The sequence below is a fragment of the Canis aureus genome, chromosome 2 (genome assembly GCF_053574225.1).
Source record: "Canis aureus isolate CA01 chromosome 2, VMU_Caureus_v.1.0, whole genome shotgun sequence".
NCBI classification, from domain to species: Eukaryota; Metazoa; Chordata; class Mammalia; order Carnivora; family Canidae; genus Canis; species Canis aureus.
Genome location: NC_135612.1, coordinates 53533647 through 53548959, shown reverse-complemented (window position 1 = coordinate 53548959; position 15313 = coordinate 53533647). Strand labels below are relative to the sequence as shown.

Here is a 15313-nt window from a genome sequence, read left to right as displayed (position 1 = left end):
CATGTAACACCTTTCCTTCCTGAAACCCCATTAAAATGACAGAAAGTTGCTTTTTAAAAAAGGAATAAACTTATAAGGAACAAGATAATGAAAAGGGAACAAAAGCAAGAACATTTTGAGGTTGGAAAGCAGGTGGCTAATGATTTAGCAGACCCAAGAAAGTCAGATCTGAACCAGTAGGGGAGAAAGCCTAGCAGCCATCTGATTTATAAATATACCACAATACCACAAATGCCCTATGACTCAAGAAAATGCCAGCACTGGGTATGTCTGGAGTGGAAGCGCCAGTGAGGCAGCAACAGGATTGACTGGAAATCTTTTTAAGAAGCATTTAAACTCTGGGGTGCCTGAGTGGCTCAGTGGTTGAGCATCTGCATCAGGGCATGTTCCTGGGGTCCTTAAATCGAGTCCCACATTAGGCTCCCAGCAGAGTCTGCTTCTCCCTCTGCCTATGTCTCTGCCTCTCCCTCTGTGTATCTCATGAATGAATAAATAAAATATTTTTTTAAAAAAGCATTTAAACTCAGACTCTTAAGCTCCAAGCAGCCAACATAATGAAGTTAAAGTTTACATACTGAATGTTGAAGTTACCCTTGACCCCCAAGGTGTCTTCCCCACAAGCCTCTGCAACTCAGGTGAGAGCTGTGATTAGAGCTGAGCACTGAGCACCCACTTAGAGGCCCCGCCCATATCCTTCCTGAGGAGCTACACCTAGCCTGTCAGCATCATGTGCCATGTGCCAGAGCTTTACTGTGTCAGTGAGCATCTGTGCTTCATATTGGTTTATTTTGTATATACATTAGCAAGATGTGTTCTAAGGTATCAGAAAAGCCTCAGAGAGGTTGTATTTTGGGTCTAGGAACCTAAAAAATTTTCCATATAAATTAATGGTAATTGCTTTTTATACCATTTTGACTTAGGAAAGGTTTTATAGGAACGGTCTCCTTTTGGATAGCAGGAGAAATTTGTATTCTCCAAGACACTGACATGCGTGTTTTCCAACACAAAAGCCCAGTTGGGGCACTCTTTAGCAAAACCACAATCAACAAGACCCACCTATGCCCACAGGCCTGGCGTCCTGTTTATTTCCCCATGACCCCTATTCTAGTTTATGGCAGAGATCCAAGTACCACCAGACAAGTGAAGACAGCATCTCTTTGGAAAGACAGAGACCAAAACAATTAGAAAGAAAAAAGCAACTTGGGGGAAAATAGGCCATATATGGAGAAGAAATATCAGTAATTATTATAAATGTTTTTAGGGAAGGCATAGTATTTATCAAGTAAACAAACAATCAGAGAAAAAAGAAGGGCCCTTGTAAATGAAAAGATGATAGCAAAAATGAAAAACTCAGTGAGAGGGTAGAGACTGAGCCACTGAGCTCTCTCAAATGTAGAACAACAAAAATACAGAAAATAGAACAGAAAATAAACAGGGGCATTGACGAGATTAGAACCCTGGTAGTTTTTGCTCCAAAGTTCATTAAGGTCTTGGTGTAGGCAGATGAATATTTTAATGGCACAGGATAAAGAGCATAGAAGTATATATATATAGGAATGATAAAAGATCACATTTCAAAACAAATGGGAAAGGATGAATTACTCAAAGATATTTGTGTGATGGTTGGCTATTTGAAAAAAAAAAAAAAAAGATAAAAGTTTGATCCCTTCCTCACTTCATTTACAAAAGACACTCACTTCCCTATGAATTAGAGTGAAATGTTAGAAGCAAAACTCTTGAAATTATTAGAAGAAACCACAGGAGAAGTTACTTATAACCTTGAGGTTGGGAAAGCCTTCTTCAGGCTGCAATGAATATTAAAAAAGAGAGAGAGAGAGAGAGAAAATTCTGACTATATCCAAACCAAAAACTTCTTTTCTCTCTCTCTCTCTCTTTTCAGAGAGAGAGAATGAGAGAGCACATGCAAACATGTAGGCAGCTGGAAGGGACAGGAGGGGAGAGACAGAATCCAAAGCAGTTTCCACGCTCAGCACAGAGCCCCAGGTGGGGCTTGATCTCACGACCCTAAGATCATGACCTGAGCTGAAATCAAGAGTTGAACACCCCACTGACTGAGCCACCCAGGCATTGCAAACCTAAAACTTCTTTACAACAGAAAAGCACATAAACAGAGGAAAAAGGGAAACAACAAATTGGAAGCAAATATATAACAAGCAAAAGATATAGGCAGGCATTTCAAAGAAAATCTCGTCGCCAACAGAAGATATAGAGATCAGTAAAAATTACATGGGATGCTATTTTGTTCCATCAGTTTGGGAAAAAAAGGATAATATCAAGGTCAGGGAGGCTGTGGAGAAATATTAATTAAATGTAAATTGTCATGCTACTTTGGCGGGGGCAATTTAACAGTATCTGTATTAACACTAAAAATGCATGCACCCAAATGCTCAGAAGCACTCAGATATACTAAGAATTTACAAAAATTTTCACTGTGTTATAAAAGCCATAAACTGGGGATATCATCAGTATCATCAGTAGACTCACAATCAAAAAAACTGTGGTATGTGCATAACATGGAACAGAATTCAAGAGGTCAAAAGAACAAGGTAGGCTTATCGGACACTGAAAAATGTTGCCAATAAGTTGATGAGTAAGAAAAACACAAGTTTGTAGGAAAATATAAATAGTATAGGAAATTCTCATAAAACAAAATAGAAAAAAATTTCCACAGAAAAAGCATTTCCATAAAACAAAACTATATTTTTCAAAATAAACATATCAGAATTTAAATGTACACTGAAGATCGAGAAAACATACATCGAGCTAATAATGGTGAGGACCTGTGGAGATGGCTGCTCTCTCTGAATTACCTGGCTTTTCCCAGAGTGATATGTTCACATATTGTTTGTATAATTTAAAATATAACTTAAAAATATATATATAACTTTATTTATTTATTCATTCATTCATTCATTCATGAGAGATACAGAGAGAGGCAGAAACATAGGCAGAGGGAGAAACAGACTCCCTGCAAGAAGCCTGATGAGGGACTCCATCCCAGGATCCCAGGATCATGACCTGAACCAAAGGCAGACATTCAAACACTGAGCCACCCAGGCACCCCAAAATATAACGTAATTTAAAAGGAGGAAAAAGAGAGGGCTCTAGAGAGACTTTTATTTGGAGGTCACCGCTACGCTACTGGTAAGCCTGAGTCCTCCCTAAGCTGAGCTTCTCAAAAGCCTGGTGTGCTCTACGCCTCAAAGGGAGAGCTAGGAAGCTCCAGAGAAGCTCTCCATTCTCTAAGGTATCCCAATATAAAGATGAAATCCCTCAAGACACTTGGCTTGGCAGATTTGGCTATTACTTTGGAAGGGTGACCTGGGTTTCATAGGGCCTGAGTATGTATAATTTGGGGGCCACTGTAAAAAAGGGAACAAAAAAGTTTGAACACAAAATGCCCATGACCATCCTAATACCATCCGATATGGGGTAAGTTATGACAGGAGAAGTTTGAGTGAAAAGAGACAATGGTCTTAAGTGACTGTGGTTAACATGTTACTTTTGCTAATTTTACAAAACCATGTGGCCCTGTGAAAACATGGCGAGGGCCCCTCACGGGCAGGCTTGGAAGAGGCCCTACAAGTGACAGGTCCTGAAATTTGACCTCACTTATCTTCATGGAAACCCATCTCTGGACAAACGACTCAATTATCCTCAAGGATAGGGGGCCATCTTCTGTGGATGTGGGGCTCGAGATTAAGTCACAGAGAGTCTGAAAATAGTGCCCTGGTGGAACATTTTACTAGTATACTTGATATTTAAAGTAAATTTCAAGTCAAAATAAAAAACTGTTGCATGCAACTTAAATCTCTTTAAAGAATTTCTTTAAAGGTCCTTACCATTTCTAAAGTCTCTGAAGTCACGGGTTCAAGAGTGCTCTGAGGAGAAAAGTGAGAAATTAATTCACAATAGGGTTGATGTATGTTCCCCCTCCCCTTTCATCTCTTTCTCCCCGTTACTGTTGTCAGGAATCAACTCATCCTGGAGACATGGAGGACTGATATTTGTGTAATCCTCTGGCCTGCAGGATTTTAACATATGATCCCTACTGTCCAGAATCTTAAAATGTAGGAGGGGAAACTGGAAATAGTGATAGGAAGAAATATTAATGAACAGAGAGCTAAGATCAGTTAGGAGCTCATTCCAGAAAAATCTAAGTTGAAGCAAATATTTCTGATTGGCAAAATATATTGGCAATGTTGACAATTTTATTTAACCAACTCTAAATGTAATTCACAGCTACCAGGACTACCCCTGTAACTGGTGTTAATTGACTACTTCTTAGTGTATGGACACTGAGTGAATTATGGTGAGAAACATCCCCATTCCAAGGTGGTTTTCCCAGTTGGATAATGAATTAAGCCCTCAAAAATGTATCTGTTGGGTACTGAGTATGATACCATGAGGTTGGTTAATGAGAAGAAGAAGGTATGTTCTTAACAATCCAGAAATATCTAGTTAATAAAAAAAAAAGTTCATGCACAAAAGGATAACTAAAATCAAGGTAGTATATGGGAAGTACCCAAAAAGAGGTATAAGAAATAAATTCCAGGGATGCCTGGGTGGCTCAGTGGTTGAGTGCCTGCCTTTGGCTCAGGGCGTGATCCCAGTTCGGGGATCGAGTCCCACATCAGGCTCCCTGTGAGAAGCCTGCTTCTCCCTCTGCCTATATCTCTTCCTCTGTGTGTGTGTGTGTGTGTCTTTCATGAATAATAAATAAAATCTTAAAAAAAAAAGAAAGAAATTCCGTAAGAGTTTAGAGGAGGAAGATCTCTGGGCTGGTGACTCTTCCAGTAATCAGGACTACACTTTGATTTGAAGACATAGACTGGGGAGAAAAGGCATTTGTTTAAAGCCACTCAATGAGCTCAGTAGTGAATGTGAGTTTCATAGCTCTTTAGCACCTGATACAGTGTGTTTTAAGAGCACACTCAATAATTCTTGGCTAAAAAAGTAAGTGCACATTGGATAGATAAGCAAATTAAGTTTCCTTTTTTAAAAGATTTTATTTATTCATTCACGAGGGACACAGAGAGAGAGAGAGAAAGAGAGAGAGAGAGAGAGAGAGAGAGGCAGAGACACAGGCAGAGGGAGAAGCAGGCTCCATACTGGGAGCCTGACGTGGGACTCGATCCTGGGTCTCCAGGAACTCACCCTGGGCTGAAGGCGGCGCTAAACCGCTGAGCCACCCAGGCTGCCCAGCAAATTAAGTTTCAAAATAATATTTACCGAGGAACTATTCTAAAGACACAGTTCAAGGCCCAGGGATCACATATAACTAAACTGAAACAGCAGTGCCTGGCTGTTCAGTTGGTGGAATGTGCAACCCTTGATCTTGGGAGTCATGAATTTGAGCCTTATGTTGGCCATAGAGATTACTTTAAAAAATTAAAAATAAATTAAAAAAAAAAAACGGAAATTGTAGAGCTCCTACTTTCCTACTTCCTAAGAATGATATGAAGCATATATGTTTTCCTATATATTGAGAACTGGTTTATACCATAATCTGGGAAATTCAGTGGAATGTGAGGCATGAGTCAGGATGAAAGACCCTCCTCCCAGAGAAATGCCTGGGAGTGGTTTTGGTGCAGAGGCAACCCTCAGACAAGAAAAAGAGTGAGACTCCCACTACTGAGGACACCTCTACTTTTTAATATCTTATTTTAACCAAAGCAAATTGATTTTAAAGTCATGGGCCAGTATGCCTGCTGTCCTCTCTGACAGCCTCCATAAGGCCTCGTTCGTGTTGACACTGCAAGGAGGATTTAGGCTAGATGTGGGTCAAGGGTAGGGAGAAACAGATCAGTGGAAAAGAGGGATGTTTCCTACCAGTTGTGGCTGTCTGCCTTTTTTCTTAGGATTTATAGCAAGTTGGGGGTGCTCCACTTCCTTGAGCCAAGACTCCTTGGGCAATTTATACACATCCAGCCAAACATCTCCGGCTCCTGCATTGGGAAACCAGGGAGCCATTGAGCAACAGCAAGCAGGCAACAAGTGTCCCATGAGGAATGGCCTGTCTTCTCAGAACCCCTGGCGCAGGGACCAGCAGGCACGATTGGAGCAGTGACTTGGGCAAAGGGATGTTGTCCTGCTATGGGTCTCTTCGGGTCCTCACTCATGAACAGCTGTACAGCCTGTGCCTCTCAGGCCACTACCATCTCAAGGCAACAGGCCTCCTCACTGACATTACAGCCTTTGACCATGCTGTCTTCTTGCCCCAGTCCCCATGCTTTCTAGGTTCCACATAGGAGATTCCACTGACATTTTGTCGTATAACTTTTCTTGTCTGGGGAGGAAGGTGGTATTACACAGAATCCATAACTGAGAGGGGTATGGCTAGAATTGGGAGAGATCCCTCAAGAGCATTCTTCTGATATTTGAGGAAATGACAACTGATGGAAGTGGTTGTGGGGCTTTAATTTGTCACAGAAACACACACAGCTTCTATACCGAATACCTGTCAACCTGGGAGGGGTCACTTTCCCTTAGTATGGGGGTTCTGGCTAAGTATTTCCTTGAAAAAGTCATCATCTGGACACCTAGATTTCAGGCTTCTGGCCTCCAGTCCTGGGAAAGAATAAATATCTTTTGTTTTAAGCCACCCAGTTTGCAGTGTTTTGTTGGGGCAGCCCTAGGAACCACCACAGAGATAAAAGCTTCCTTTGATGCATAAAGCATAATAAAGTGTATGCTTTCTTCAAGCCCTTAACATTTGAGGGGCCTGGGGGATCCCTGGGTGGCTCAGCGGTTTGGTGCCTGCCGTTGGCCCGGGGCACCATCCTGGAGTCCTGGGATCGACTCCCACGTTGGGCTCCCAGCGTGGAGCCTGCTTCTCCCTCTGCCTGTGTCTCTGCCTCTCTCTCTCTCTATGTCTATCAGGAATAAATAAATAAAATCTAAAAAAAAAATTTGAGGGGCGTGGGGTAAGAATATAGAGGCCCATATACCATGTGTCTAAATATTTAAAAGTTAAAAATCAAGCGAACAGTCACTTGAATAAAATATGTTCTATCACCAGTAATAATTACAGCACATAAGATCCAAGGATGAATGCTAGAATTGGTAGGCTATCCTTTAAGGGGAAACAGGATATCTGCAGTCTCAAAGTATCTCCCCACAAATGTTTATCCACTACTGTGGTGGTTTCAGCATATGCCCCCAAATTCTTTGATTCTCCTACCTCCAGGAAGAGATGCTAAAATCCTCTGCCCTTGAATGTGGCCTGGACATACTGACTTGTTTCTAACAGAGTATGGGGAGGGAAAAGCAGTACCTTAACCATGGAGGAACCTGGCAAATGCCAGTTAATTAGGTGATGTTGCTAGCACATACCCCCTGATATATAATGACAAGAGCACTTCACCTCTGTGGCATCTCCCCCAAATCCTTAACCCTGGTTGAATCATGAGAAGCATATCAGGCAAATTAAAATTGGGGGACATTGAACCAAATATCTGACTGGTATTCTTCAAAAGTGTCAAGGTCATGAAAAACACAGAAAGACTGAGAAATTGTCACAGATTGGGGTGTCTAGGTGGCTCAGTTAGTTAAGCAGCTGCCTTCAGTTTAGGTCATAATCTCAGAGTTCTGGGATGGAGCCCCACATTAGGCTCCCTGCTCAGTGTCCCCACTTCTCCCTCTCCCTCTGCTGCTTCCCTGCTTGTGCTCTCTCTCTCTCTAACAAATAAATAAGATCTTAAAAAAAAAAAAAGAAAGAAATTGTCACAGATTGGAGTAGGCTAAGAAGATACGATAACTAAATATAATATCCTGGAATGAGCCTTAGAACAAAAATATTAGTGGAAAATGGGCAAAACCTGAAAAAAAAAAACCCACCTTAACAGTATTATACCTGTGTCATTGCTTAATTTTGACAAATGTACAGTGATCATGTTATTTGTTGGTATTGGAAAATCTGGGTGAAGAGTTCCAGGGGAACTCTGTACCCATCTTTACAATTCTTCTGTAAATTATTTCTAATTAAAAAGGTTTGAAAAAAGGGGGTTATCTGAAAGCTCTATCTGAACTTTCTTATCAGCCTGCGGGTAATCTTGCCTTGTAGGAGGAAGGCTGCAAAGTCCCCTCCTTGACAGATCTCCATCTTTATACAGGTGGTTTGCTTGCTGGCATCATCCTGAAAAGAAGAGAGGGGCTGATGGAGTAAGCTCAGCCTGATGATAGAGAAGAATGTGTTTCAGGGTCTTTTGTGGTTCACAAAATCCTCTTAAACTAGAGACATGAAAAGTTGCCTCAAACTGCTTCATACTCCCCATTTTTGTACAGCAGTTGGACAAGATCATATACAAAGAAGTGGAACTTTAGTGGAACTAAAGATTTTGAACTTACTTCCTGGTTTCTTAAGTACTCCTGATGATTGTGGTGACTGCGTATTATCTGTTCTCCTGGTCATATCTGCAAACTACCTACGTTAGAACTCAGTTATTCAAAATGAGTTGAAATAAGTTCTTTTTTTTTATAAATCTTTTTTTAATGTTTATTTATTTATGATAGAGAGAGAGAGAGAGAGAGAGGAGAAGCAGGCTCCATGCACCAGGAGCCCGACGTGGGATTCGATCCCAGGTCTCCAGGATCGTGCCCTGGGCCAAAGGCAGGCACTAAACCACTGCGCCACCCAGGGGTCCCTGAAATAAGTTCTATATGACACTGAAAACTCTGGTCAGGTGCTTGAAGAAAGGCTCTATCTGGACCACAGCAGTGCCTTCATCTGTTCAGGCTGTTATAACAAAATACCATAGACTGCATGGCTCATAAACAATAAACCTTTATCGCTCACAATCCTGGAGGCAGGAAAGCCAATTTCCAAAGACTTCAAGAATCTGGCAGATTCAGTGTCTAGTGAGTCCCAAGCAGCCCATTTGCTGCTTCCTAGACTTCCTGCCTGCCACCTTCTCAGTATGCCCTCACGTGGTGGAGGGGTTGAGGGAGTTCTCTTGGGCCTCATATAAGGGCACTAATCCCATTTATGAAGGTTCTGTCTTCATGACCCAATAAACACCTCTCAAAGACCCCACCTCCTAATACTATCACACTGGGAATTAGGATTTCAACCTGAATTTTGTGGGGACACAAATATTCAGTCCATAGCAAGTAGAGACTGACAGTAACCCTAGTATGAAATCTGCTCAAATTTCAGGCCAGGTGAGAGACTCCATACTTATGGTTGTCTGTGGCTTGCTTTTACACTTTCTTAATTGTACCTTTATAATAATGAATAATTGTTCTCATTAAGACCTTTATTAATAGGTGCTTGCATTTTGTTGAGCTTTTTTGAAAAAAGTCAAGTTGCAATGTTTTATTACAAATTTAAAATGAGGTACTTAAAAACCTCAACTTGGCAAGGGGTTCCTGGGTGGCTCAGTTGGTTGAGTGTCCAACTCTTGATTTTGGCTCAGGTCATGAGATCAAGCCCTGTGTCCAGCTCCGGACTGGGCATGGAGCCTGCTTGGGATTCTCTCCCTCTCCCTTTGCCTCTCTCCTACCACCCCTGGCTCACTTTCTCTCTCTTTTTCCAAAAAATAAAAATAAACTTGGCTAGATACAAAACACTTTAAAAACCTTTAAAGGTGTATTTTAAAAACCCATACTTTTAAAAAAAACCATTTGGTATTACCAAAGAGACATCCTTAAGAAAAAATAAAAGCCAGATGCTGCATAGATAATGCCACTAGTTCTAGTTGTGTGGTCAACATAGAAAAACAAGGACTTAAGGTCTTCAGCTCCACTCTTTCATTTGCCTCTTACTGCTGAAATGTCATAATTTCACCCATCTTCCCATGTCCACATCCTACCTTGCCCCTCTGACAACCACCAATTTGTTCTCTGTGTTTAAGAATCTATTTGTCTCTTTTTTTCTCTGCCCATTTGTTTTATTTCTTAAATTCCACATAAAAGTAAAATCATGGTATTTGTCTTTATCTATTTCATTTAGAATTATACCCTCTAGGTCCATCCATGTTGCAAATGGCAAGATCTCATTCTCTTTTATGGCTAATATTCATTGTGACTGTATATACCACATCTTCTGTATCCATTCTATCAGTGGACACTTGGGTCCTTCCATAATTTGGCTATTGTAAGTTATGCTGCAGTAAACACAGAGGTGCACATATCCTTTCAAATTAGTTTTTCATTTTCTTTGGGTAAATTCCCATTAGTACAATTATTGGATCATGTGGTATTTCTATTTTTAATTTTTTGAACAATTTCCAGACTATTTTTCACAATGACTGCACCGATTTACATTCCCACCAACGGTTCCTTTTCTCTACACCTTCACCAACTCTTGTTATTTCTTGTCTTTTTCATTCTAGTCATTCTGACAGGTGTGAGGTGATATCCCACTGTGGTTTTGATTTGCATTTCCCCGATGATGAGTGATGCTGAGCATCTCCTCATGTGTCTGTTGGCCATCTGCATGTCTTCTTCTCTGTCTTCTGTCCATTTTTAAATTGGATTGTTTAGGTTTTGGGTGTTGAGTTGTAGAAGTTCTTGCCCTTTATCTGATGTGTCATTTGCAAACATCTTCTCCCATTTGGTAGGTTGCTTTGTCATTTTGGTGATGGTTTCCTTTACTGTGCAAATACATTTTGGTGTAGTCCGGAGAGTTTTTTGTGATCACTCCTAGTTGGCTGATTGAAGTGCATGATGGTACAGGTGATGAGCCTGCATTTACTCAGCTCTGTCCTATTTAGCCTCAGAAGCCACAAAGTCTCACTTGGATTCTCAGCTACTTTTGTCCCTTTGCCATCTCATGGCTTAGGTGGTCCAGGCATTTGCATCAGTAATAGAAGTGGTGGGGTTGAGATGGCTGCTGACCTTGGTCTCATCTGCTTGATTTTCCTTCTCCTCTTTATTGCTGTCCTCTCTAGGCTATCTGTTGAGGCGGGCCACCCCGATACAGATTCTCTCACTGGTCTATATGCTTCTGTGCCCTGCTTGACAACCCCCTCCATCCCCTCTGCACAGGAAGTTGGCATGGTGTGATGAGCTCCTTCAGGGTGTCTGCCCATATGCAGGTGGAGAGTGTTGCTGGCACCAGGGCCAATGCTGTGGGGCCTGACCTTCAGGGGCACTCTGACCCCTTATTCCTTTTACTGCTCCCACAAGTCTGGAATTCTGCTGGTAATTGCATGGAGGCCTAGCCCTAGACATGGCAGCGTTCACAGTGATTCTGTTTGGCTGCAGATTTACTGCCTTGCACTGAACTCCACCAGGGCCTTTAATGTCTGCTACCTCTGCACACTTTCTCCTCCGACAATGTCAAACTCCTCCATCTCTCCATATCCTATACCAAAAAGTCCCTTCCTGGGGTTACTCTTTATGGCAGTCTGCTGTCCAAATACATCTTCCTTGGTGTCCTTGCGGCTGATGAAACCATGTCTGTTCTGCACATAGAACCATCTGACTGTTCGCTAAACCTCTGTTGCCGTGACCTTCTTGTCCCCACCAGCAGGTGCCACTGCTCCTTGCAAGGCGGCAAGTGGTGTGGGCAGGGGCATTGTGGAGGTCCCTGCTGGGTCTCCACCTCACTGCTCAGGACTGTGGTTACTCTAATGGGGGCCAGGTGTGATAGCTGTGGCTCCTCCTGAGGTGTGCGGGTCACTGGGCCGGCACTGGTGGGGCCACTCAAGGCTCTCAGGGTTCCAGTCAGCTCCTGCTAGAGTGAACTCTAATAACATCTTTTGATGAGTTTTATTAAACAGCGTTAGAGGGATAACATATACCAATTACACGTTTAAAGTGTACAATTTGATGTCTTGATATATGTATATTCCTTGAAACTATCACTCCAAGACTGTGAACATATCTATTACCCCCCCAAAATTTCCTCCTGCCCTTGGTAATCATCCCCTTCATCCTCCTCCCACCTTACCCAGGTAAAAACTGATATTCTCCATCACTACATTAGTTTGTATTCTCTAGAATTTTCTTTAAATGGAATCATATAATTTGCCTCTGACTTCACTCAGCATATTTTAAGATGCATCCATGTTGTTATGTGCATTACTAGTTCTGGTATATCCAGAACTATTGTGTGGGTATATCACAATTTTCTTATCTATTCACCTGCTGATGGACATTTGGGTGGTTTCCAGCTTTTGGCTATTACACATCTAGCAGCTTATAAACACTCACATGTGTTTGGATGGAGATATGCTCTCTTTTCTCCTGTGTAAATATCAAGAAGTGGAATGCCTGGTAGATGTATGTTTAACTTTCTTAAAAACTGCCTGGATGGCTCGGTTGGATGAGCATGCAACTCTTGATCTCAGGGTTGTGAGTTTGAGCCCCACGTTGGGTATAGACATTACTTAAATAAATAAAAAACTTAAAAAAAAAAACACTGCAAAAATGATTGTACCATTGTACTTTACCATCAGCGTGTATGACAGTTCCAGCTGTTCTGTAACTCTGCCAACACTTGGTATGGTCACTCTTTAATTTTAGGCATTCTAAGACATGTGTAATGGTAGCTCGCTGTGATTTTGACTTGCATTTCCCCAGTGACTAAGGATGCTGAGCATCTAATTTACTTTCCACATATCTTCTTTGGTGAAGACTATCTTTTCAAATCCTTGCCCATTTTGAAAACTGGGTTACTTAATGCCTAATTTTTTAGTTTGCATTTTGAGAGTTCATCCTATGTTCTGGATACAAGTCATTTATCAGATAGGTGATTTACAATTATTTTCTGCCAGTCTACTGCTTGTCTTTTTATTCTTTTACCAGTGTCACCTATAGAAGTTTTTAATTTTGATGAAGTCCAACTTATCAATTTTTTCTTGTATGGATGGTACTTTTGATGTTACAGCTAGAAACTCTTTGCCAATCCCATGGTCATGAGACTTCCTCCAGTGTTTTCTTCTAGAAGTTTTATGATTTTACAAATAGACATATGACCCATTTTCAAGTGAATTTTTGTGTATGGTGTGAGAATAAGAAGTGTTTAACATTGATGAAGCCCAATATCAATTTTTTTCTTTTGTATTTAGTGCTTTCCATGTCTAAGGAATCTTTGCCTTCCCCAAAGTGGCTAAAATATTTCCCTGTGTTTTCTTCAAAAAAGGATAATGTTTTTAGCCTTTACATGTAGACCTGTAATCCATCTCAAATTAATTCTTATATACAGTGTGAAGTAGGGTGGAGGTTCATTCCCCCCACCCCCTTTACTGGTTAATCTAGCATTCTAGCACCATTTGTTGAAAACACTTTCTTTTCCCCACTGACTTGCTTTGATGACCATCAACAGTATTTTTACAAGACAAGCTACAATTAAAAATCTACTCTGAACATTCCTCTCTCTCTCTCTCTTTCTCTCTTTGAACTCATTGACTCACTAAACATTTTTTGAGACCCATGGCATATAGACAGTATGCGAGGAACAAGGGCTACACGGGTAAGTAAGACATGTCCCCTGCCCTCAGGATGGTTACATCCAAGAGAAGAAGCAGTCATACAAACAAATAAGTGTGGAGAGTGGAGAAAACACACACTGTGATAGAGATTCTGCTCTGTATGGGGCCAGGCAGAGGAGGGAGAGATTGGGTCCTTTTTGAGTATATAAGGGAAAGTATCTCAGAGAAGGAGATAATCTGAGCTGGTCTTAAATGAAATATAAGGGAACGAGGGATATTTAAGAGGCACTCATAGCAGGTAGGGAGGCAAGGAGAACAGAACGTGAGCAGAAGGAACAGCACGTGAAGCAGCCTGGAACATTTAGGGACTTATAAATAGTGGCTGGATATATTGGTCTGATGCTCAGTCTGGACTGGAGTTCCTTAGGAACTTCTCTGAATAAATCCAGGGCATCCAGCATGTACCCTCAGCTGGTGGGGGATCTAAGTTGGATATTTTGGAGGAGGCTCTCTGTCCAGAGAGTCTCTTCCTTTCTACCCTAGGACAGCTGTCTTCACCTCCACAGTAAAAGTGAACTTTGTTTGCTACAGCTTTTGGCCCAGCTATAAGGGAAAGAACATGAACTTACCGCTTCATTGATGGCTTTGATTAGGAAAAGACTATCCTTATAAAAGTAAAACAGTCTAGCAATACCTGAAACAGAGAATGTAAAATAAACAAGTAAGTCAAAGAAAAACTGGGATTTTTATATCTGACTTTTTGAATTATCATCTTGTGCTCATGGGTTATTAGGCCTCCCCCTGCCCTACTGGCTCCTGCCGATCTGTTTCCCTAGCTTCCTCTCCTGCTGACTCGACATGTTCAGGCTGTTCTCCTTCCTGGGTCCTCTCTGCCTACTGCTACCCATTCTCTTATCCTGGGAGCCTCGGTGAGACACTCAGAACTTGCCCTGACACCCATAATCCAGAAAGGCAAAGGCAAAGAGCCCACCGTGGGTGCAGGCCTAACTCAACCCAATAAATATCCAAGGGATATCTGCTGCACGACAGATGTGCTACGGACAACCAAGGCAGTTGCTGCATTCAAATGCATTACATTGAGGGTCACACAGATAGGATTCCAAGTAGATATAATGCAGAGTGATAAATGCAATCCCATCTTTAGACCAAACTCCTCTTAAGTATCAACATTCCCATTCTAGCTGCCTCAAGGCTGCACATGCTCAAACTTATAGAAAAGTTTTGGAAGTAGTACAGAGTTCCCATATATCCCTCACCTCGTTTCCTCAATGATTGCATCTTACATAACAATACTATGATTTTTTCCTCTCGTTTTAATAGCCTGTGCCTTGGTTCAGACCTTCAGAATTTCTCTCCCTGATGAAAGCAATAGTTCTTGGCCTCCTTCTCTCTTTCTTTCTCTTTCTTTCTTTCTTTCTTTCTTTCTTTCTTTCTTTCTTTCCTTTCTTTCTTTCCTTTCTTTCTTCCTTCTTTCCTTCCTTTCTTTTCTTTCTTTCTTTCTTTCTTTCTTTCTTTTCTTTCTTTCTTTCTTTCTTTCTTTCTTTCTTTCTTTCTTTCTTTCTTTTTCTTTCTTTCTTCTTTCTTTCTTCTTCCTTCCTTCCTTCCTTCCTTCCTTCCTTCCTTCCTTCCTTCCTTCCTTCCTTCCTTCCTTCCTTCTTTCCTCTTCCTCTCCCTCCCTCCCCCAACAGAAGATAGGTTTATTTGGGGATACTAGAGAACTGCATCACCAGACAAGCAAACTACTACAAAACCAAACATTTCTGCCTCTCATTTTGACTTACTCCTACCATGGTGTCCTTCCTAAAACACCGATTGAGTCAGGTCACTCTCCTACATAAACAGTGTCCTCTATTACACTGTCTAAGGTTCTTGTGTACTGTAGGCCCTGTGAA

The 15313-nt window shown here is 41.4% G+C and overlaps 1 protein-coding gene across 11 annotated transcripts in view; it reads right to left on the bottom strand.

Annotated features, from left to right (window-relative positions):
- Positions 1–15313, bottom strand: part of WDR93 (WD repeat domain 93) — a 47972-nt gene that overhangs the window by 22608 nt on the left and 10051 nt on the right. For 8 of the 11 annotated variants that reach the window (XR_013364857.1, XM_077872164.1, XM_077872173.1 and 5 more), the window contains 4 exons: positions 14030–14094; positions 8080–8158; positions 5854–5969; positions 3864–3902 (listed from right to left, as the gene is read on the bottom strand). Coding sequence is in view for 8 of the 11 variants with exons in the window: in XM_077872164.1 (XP_077728290.1) it covers positions 3864–3902; positions 5854–5969; positions 8080–8158; positions 14030–14094 (299 nt within the window). In the remaining 3 variants the exon portion in view is untranslated. The remainder of the gene's footprint in view (positions 1–3863; positions 3903–5853; positions 5970–8079; positions 8159–14029; positions 14095–15313) is intronic. The other 3 variants (XR_013364863.1, XR_013364860.1, XM_077872186.1) reach the window with 3 other exon arrangements.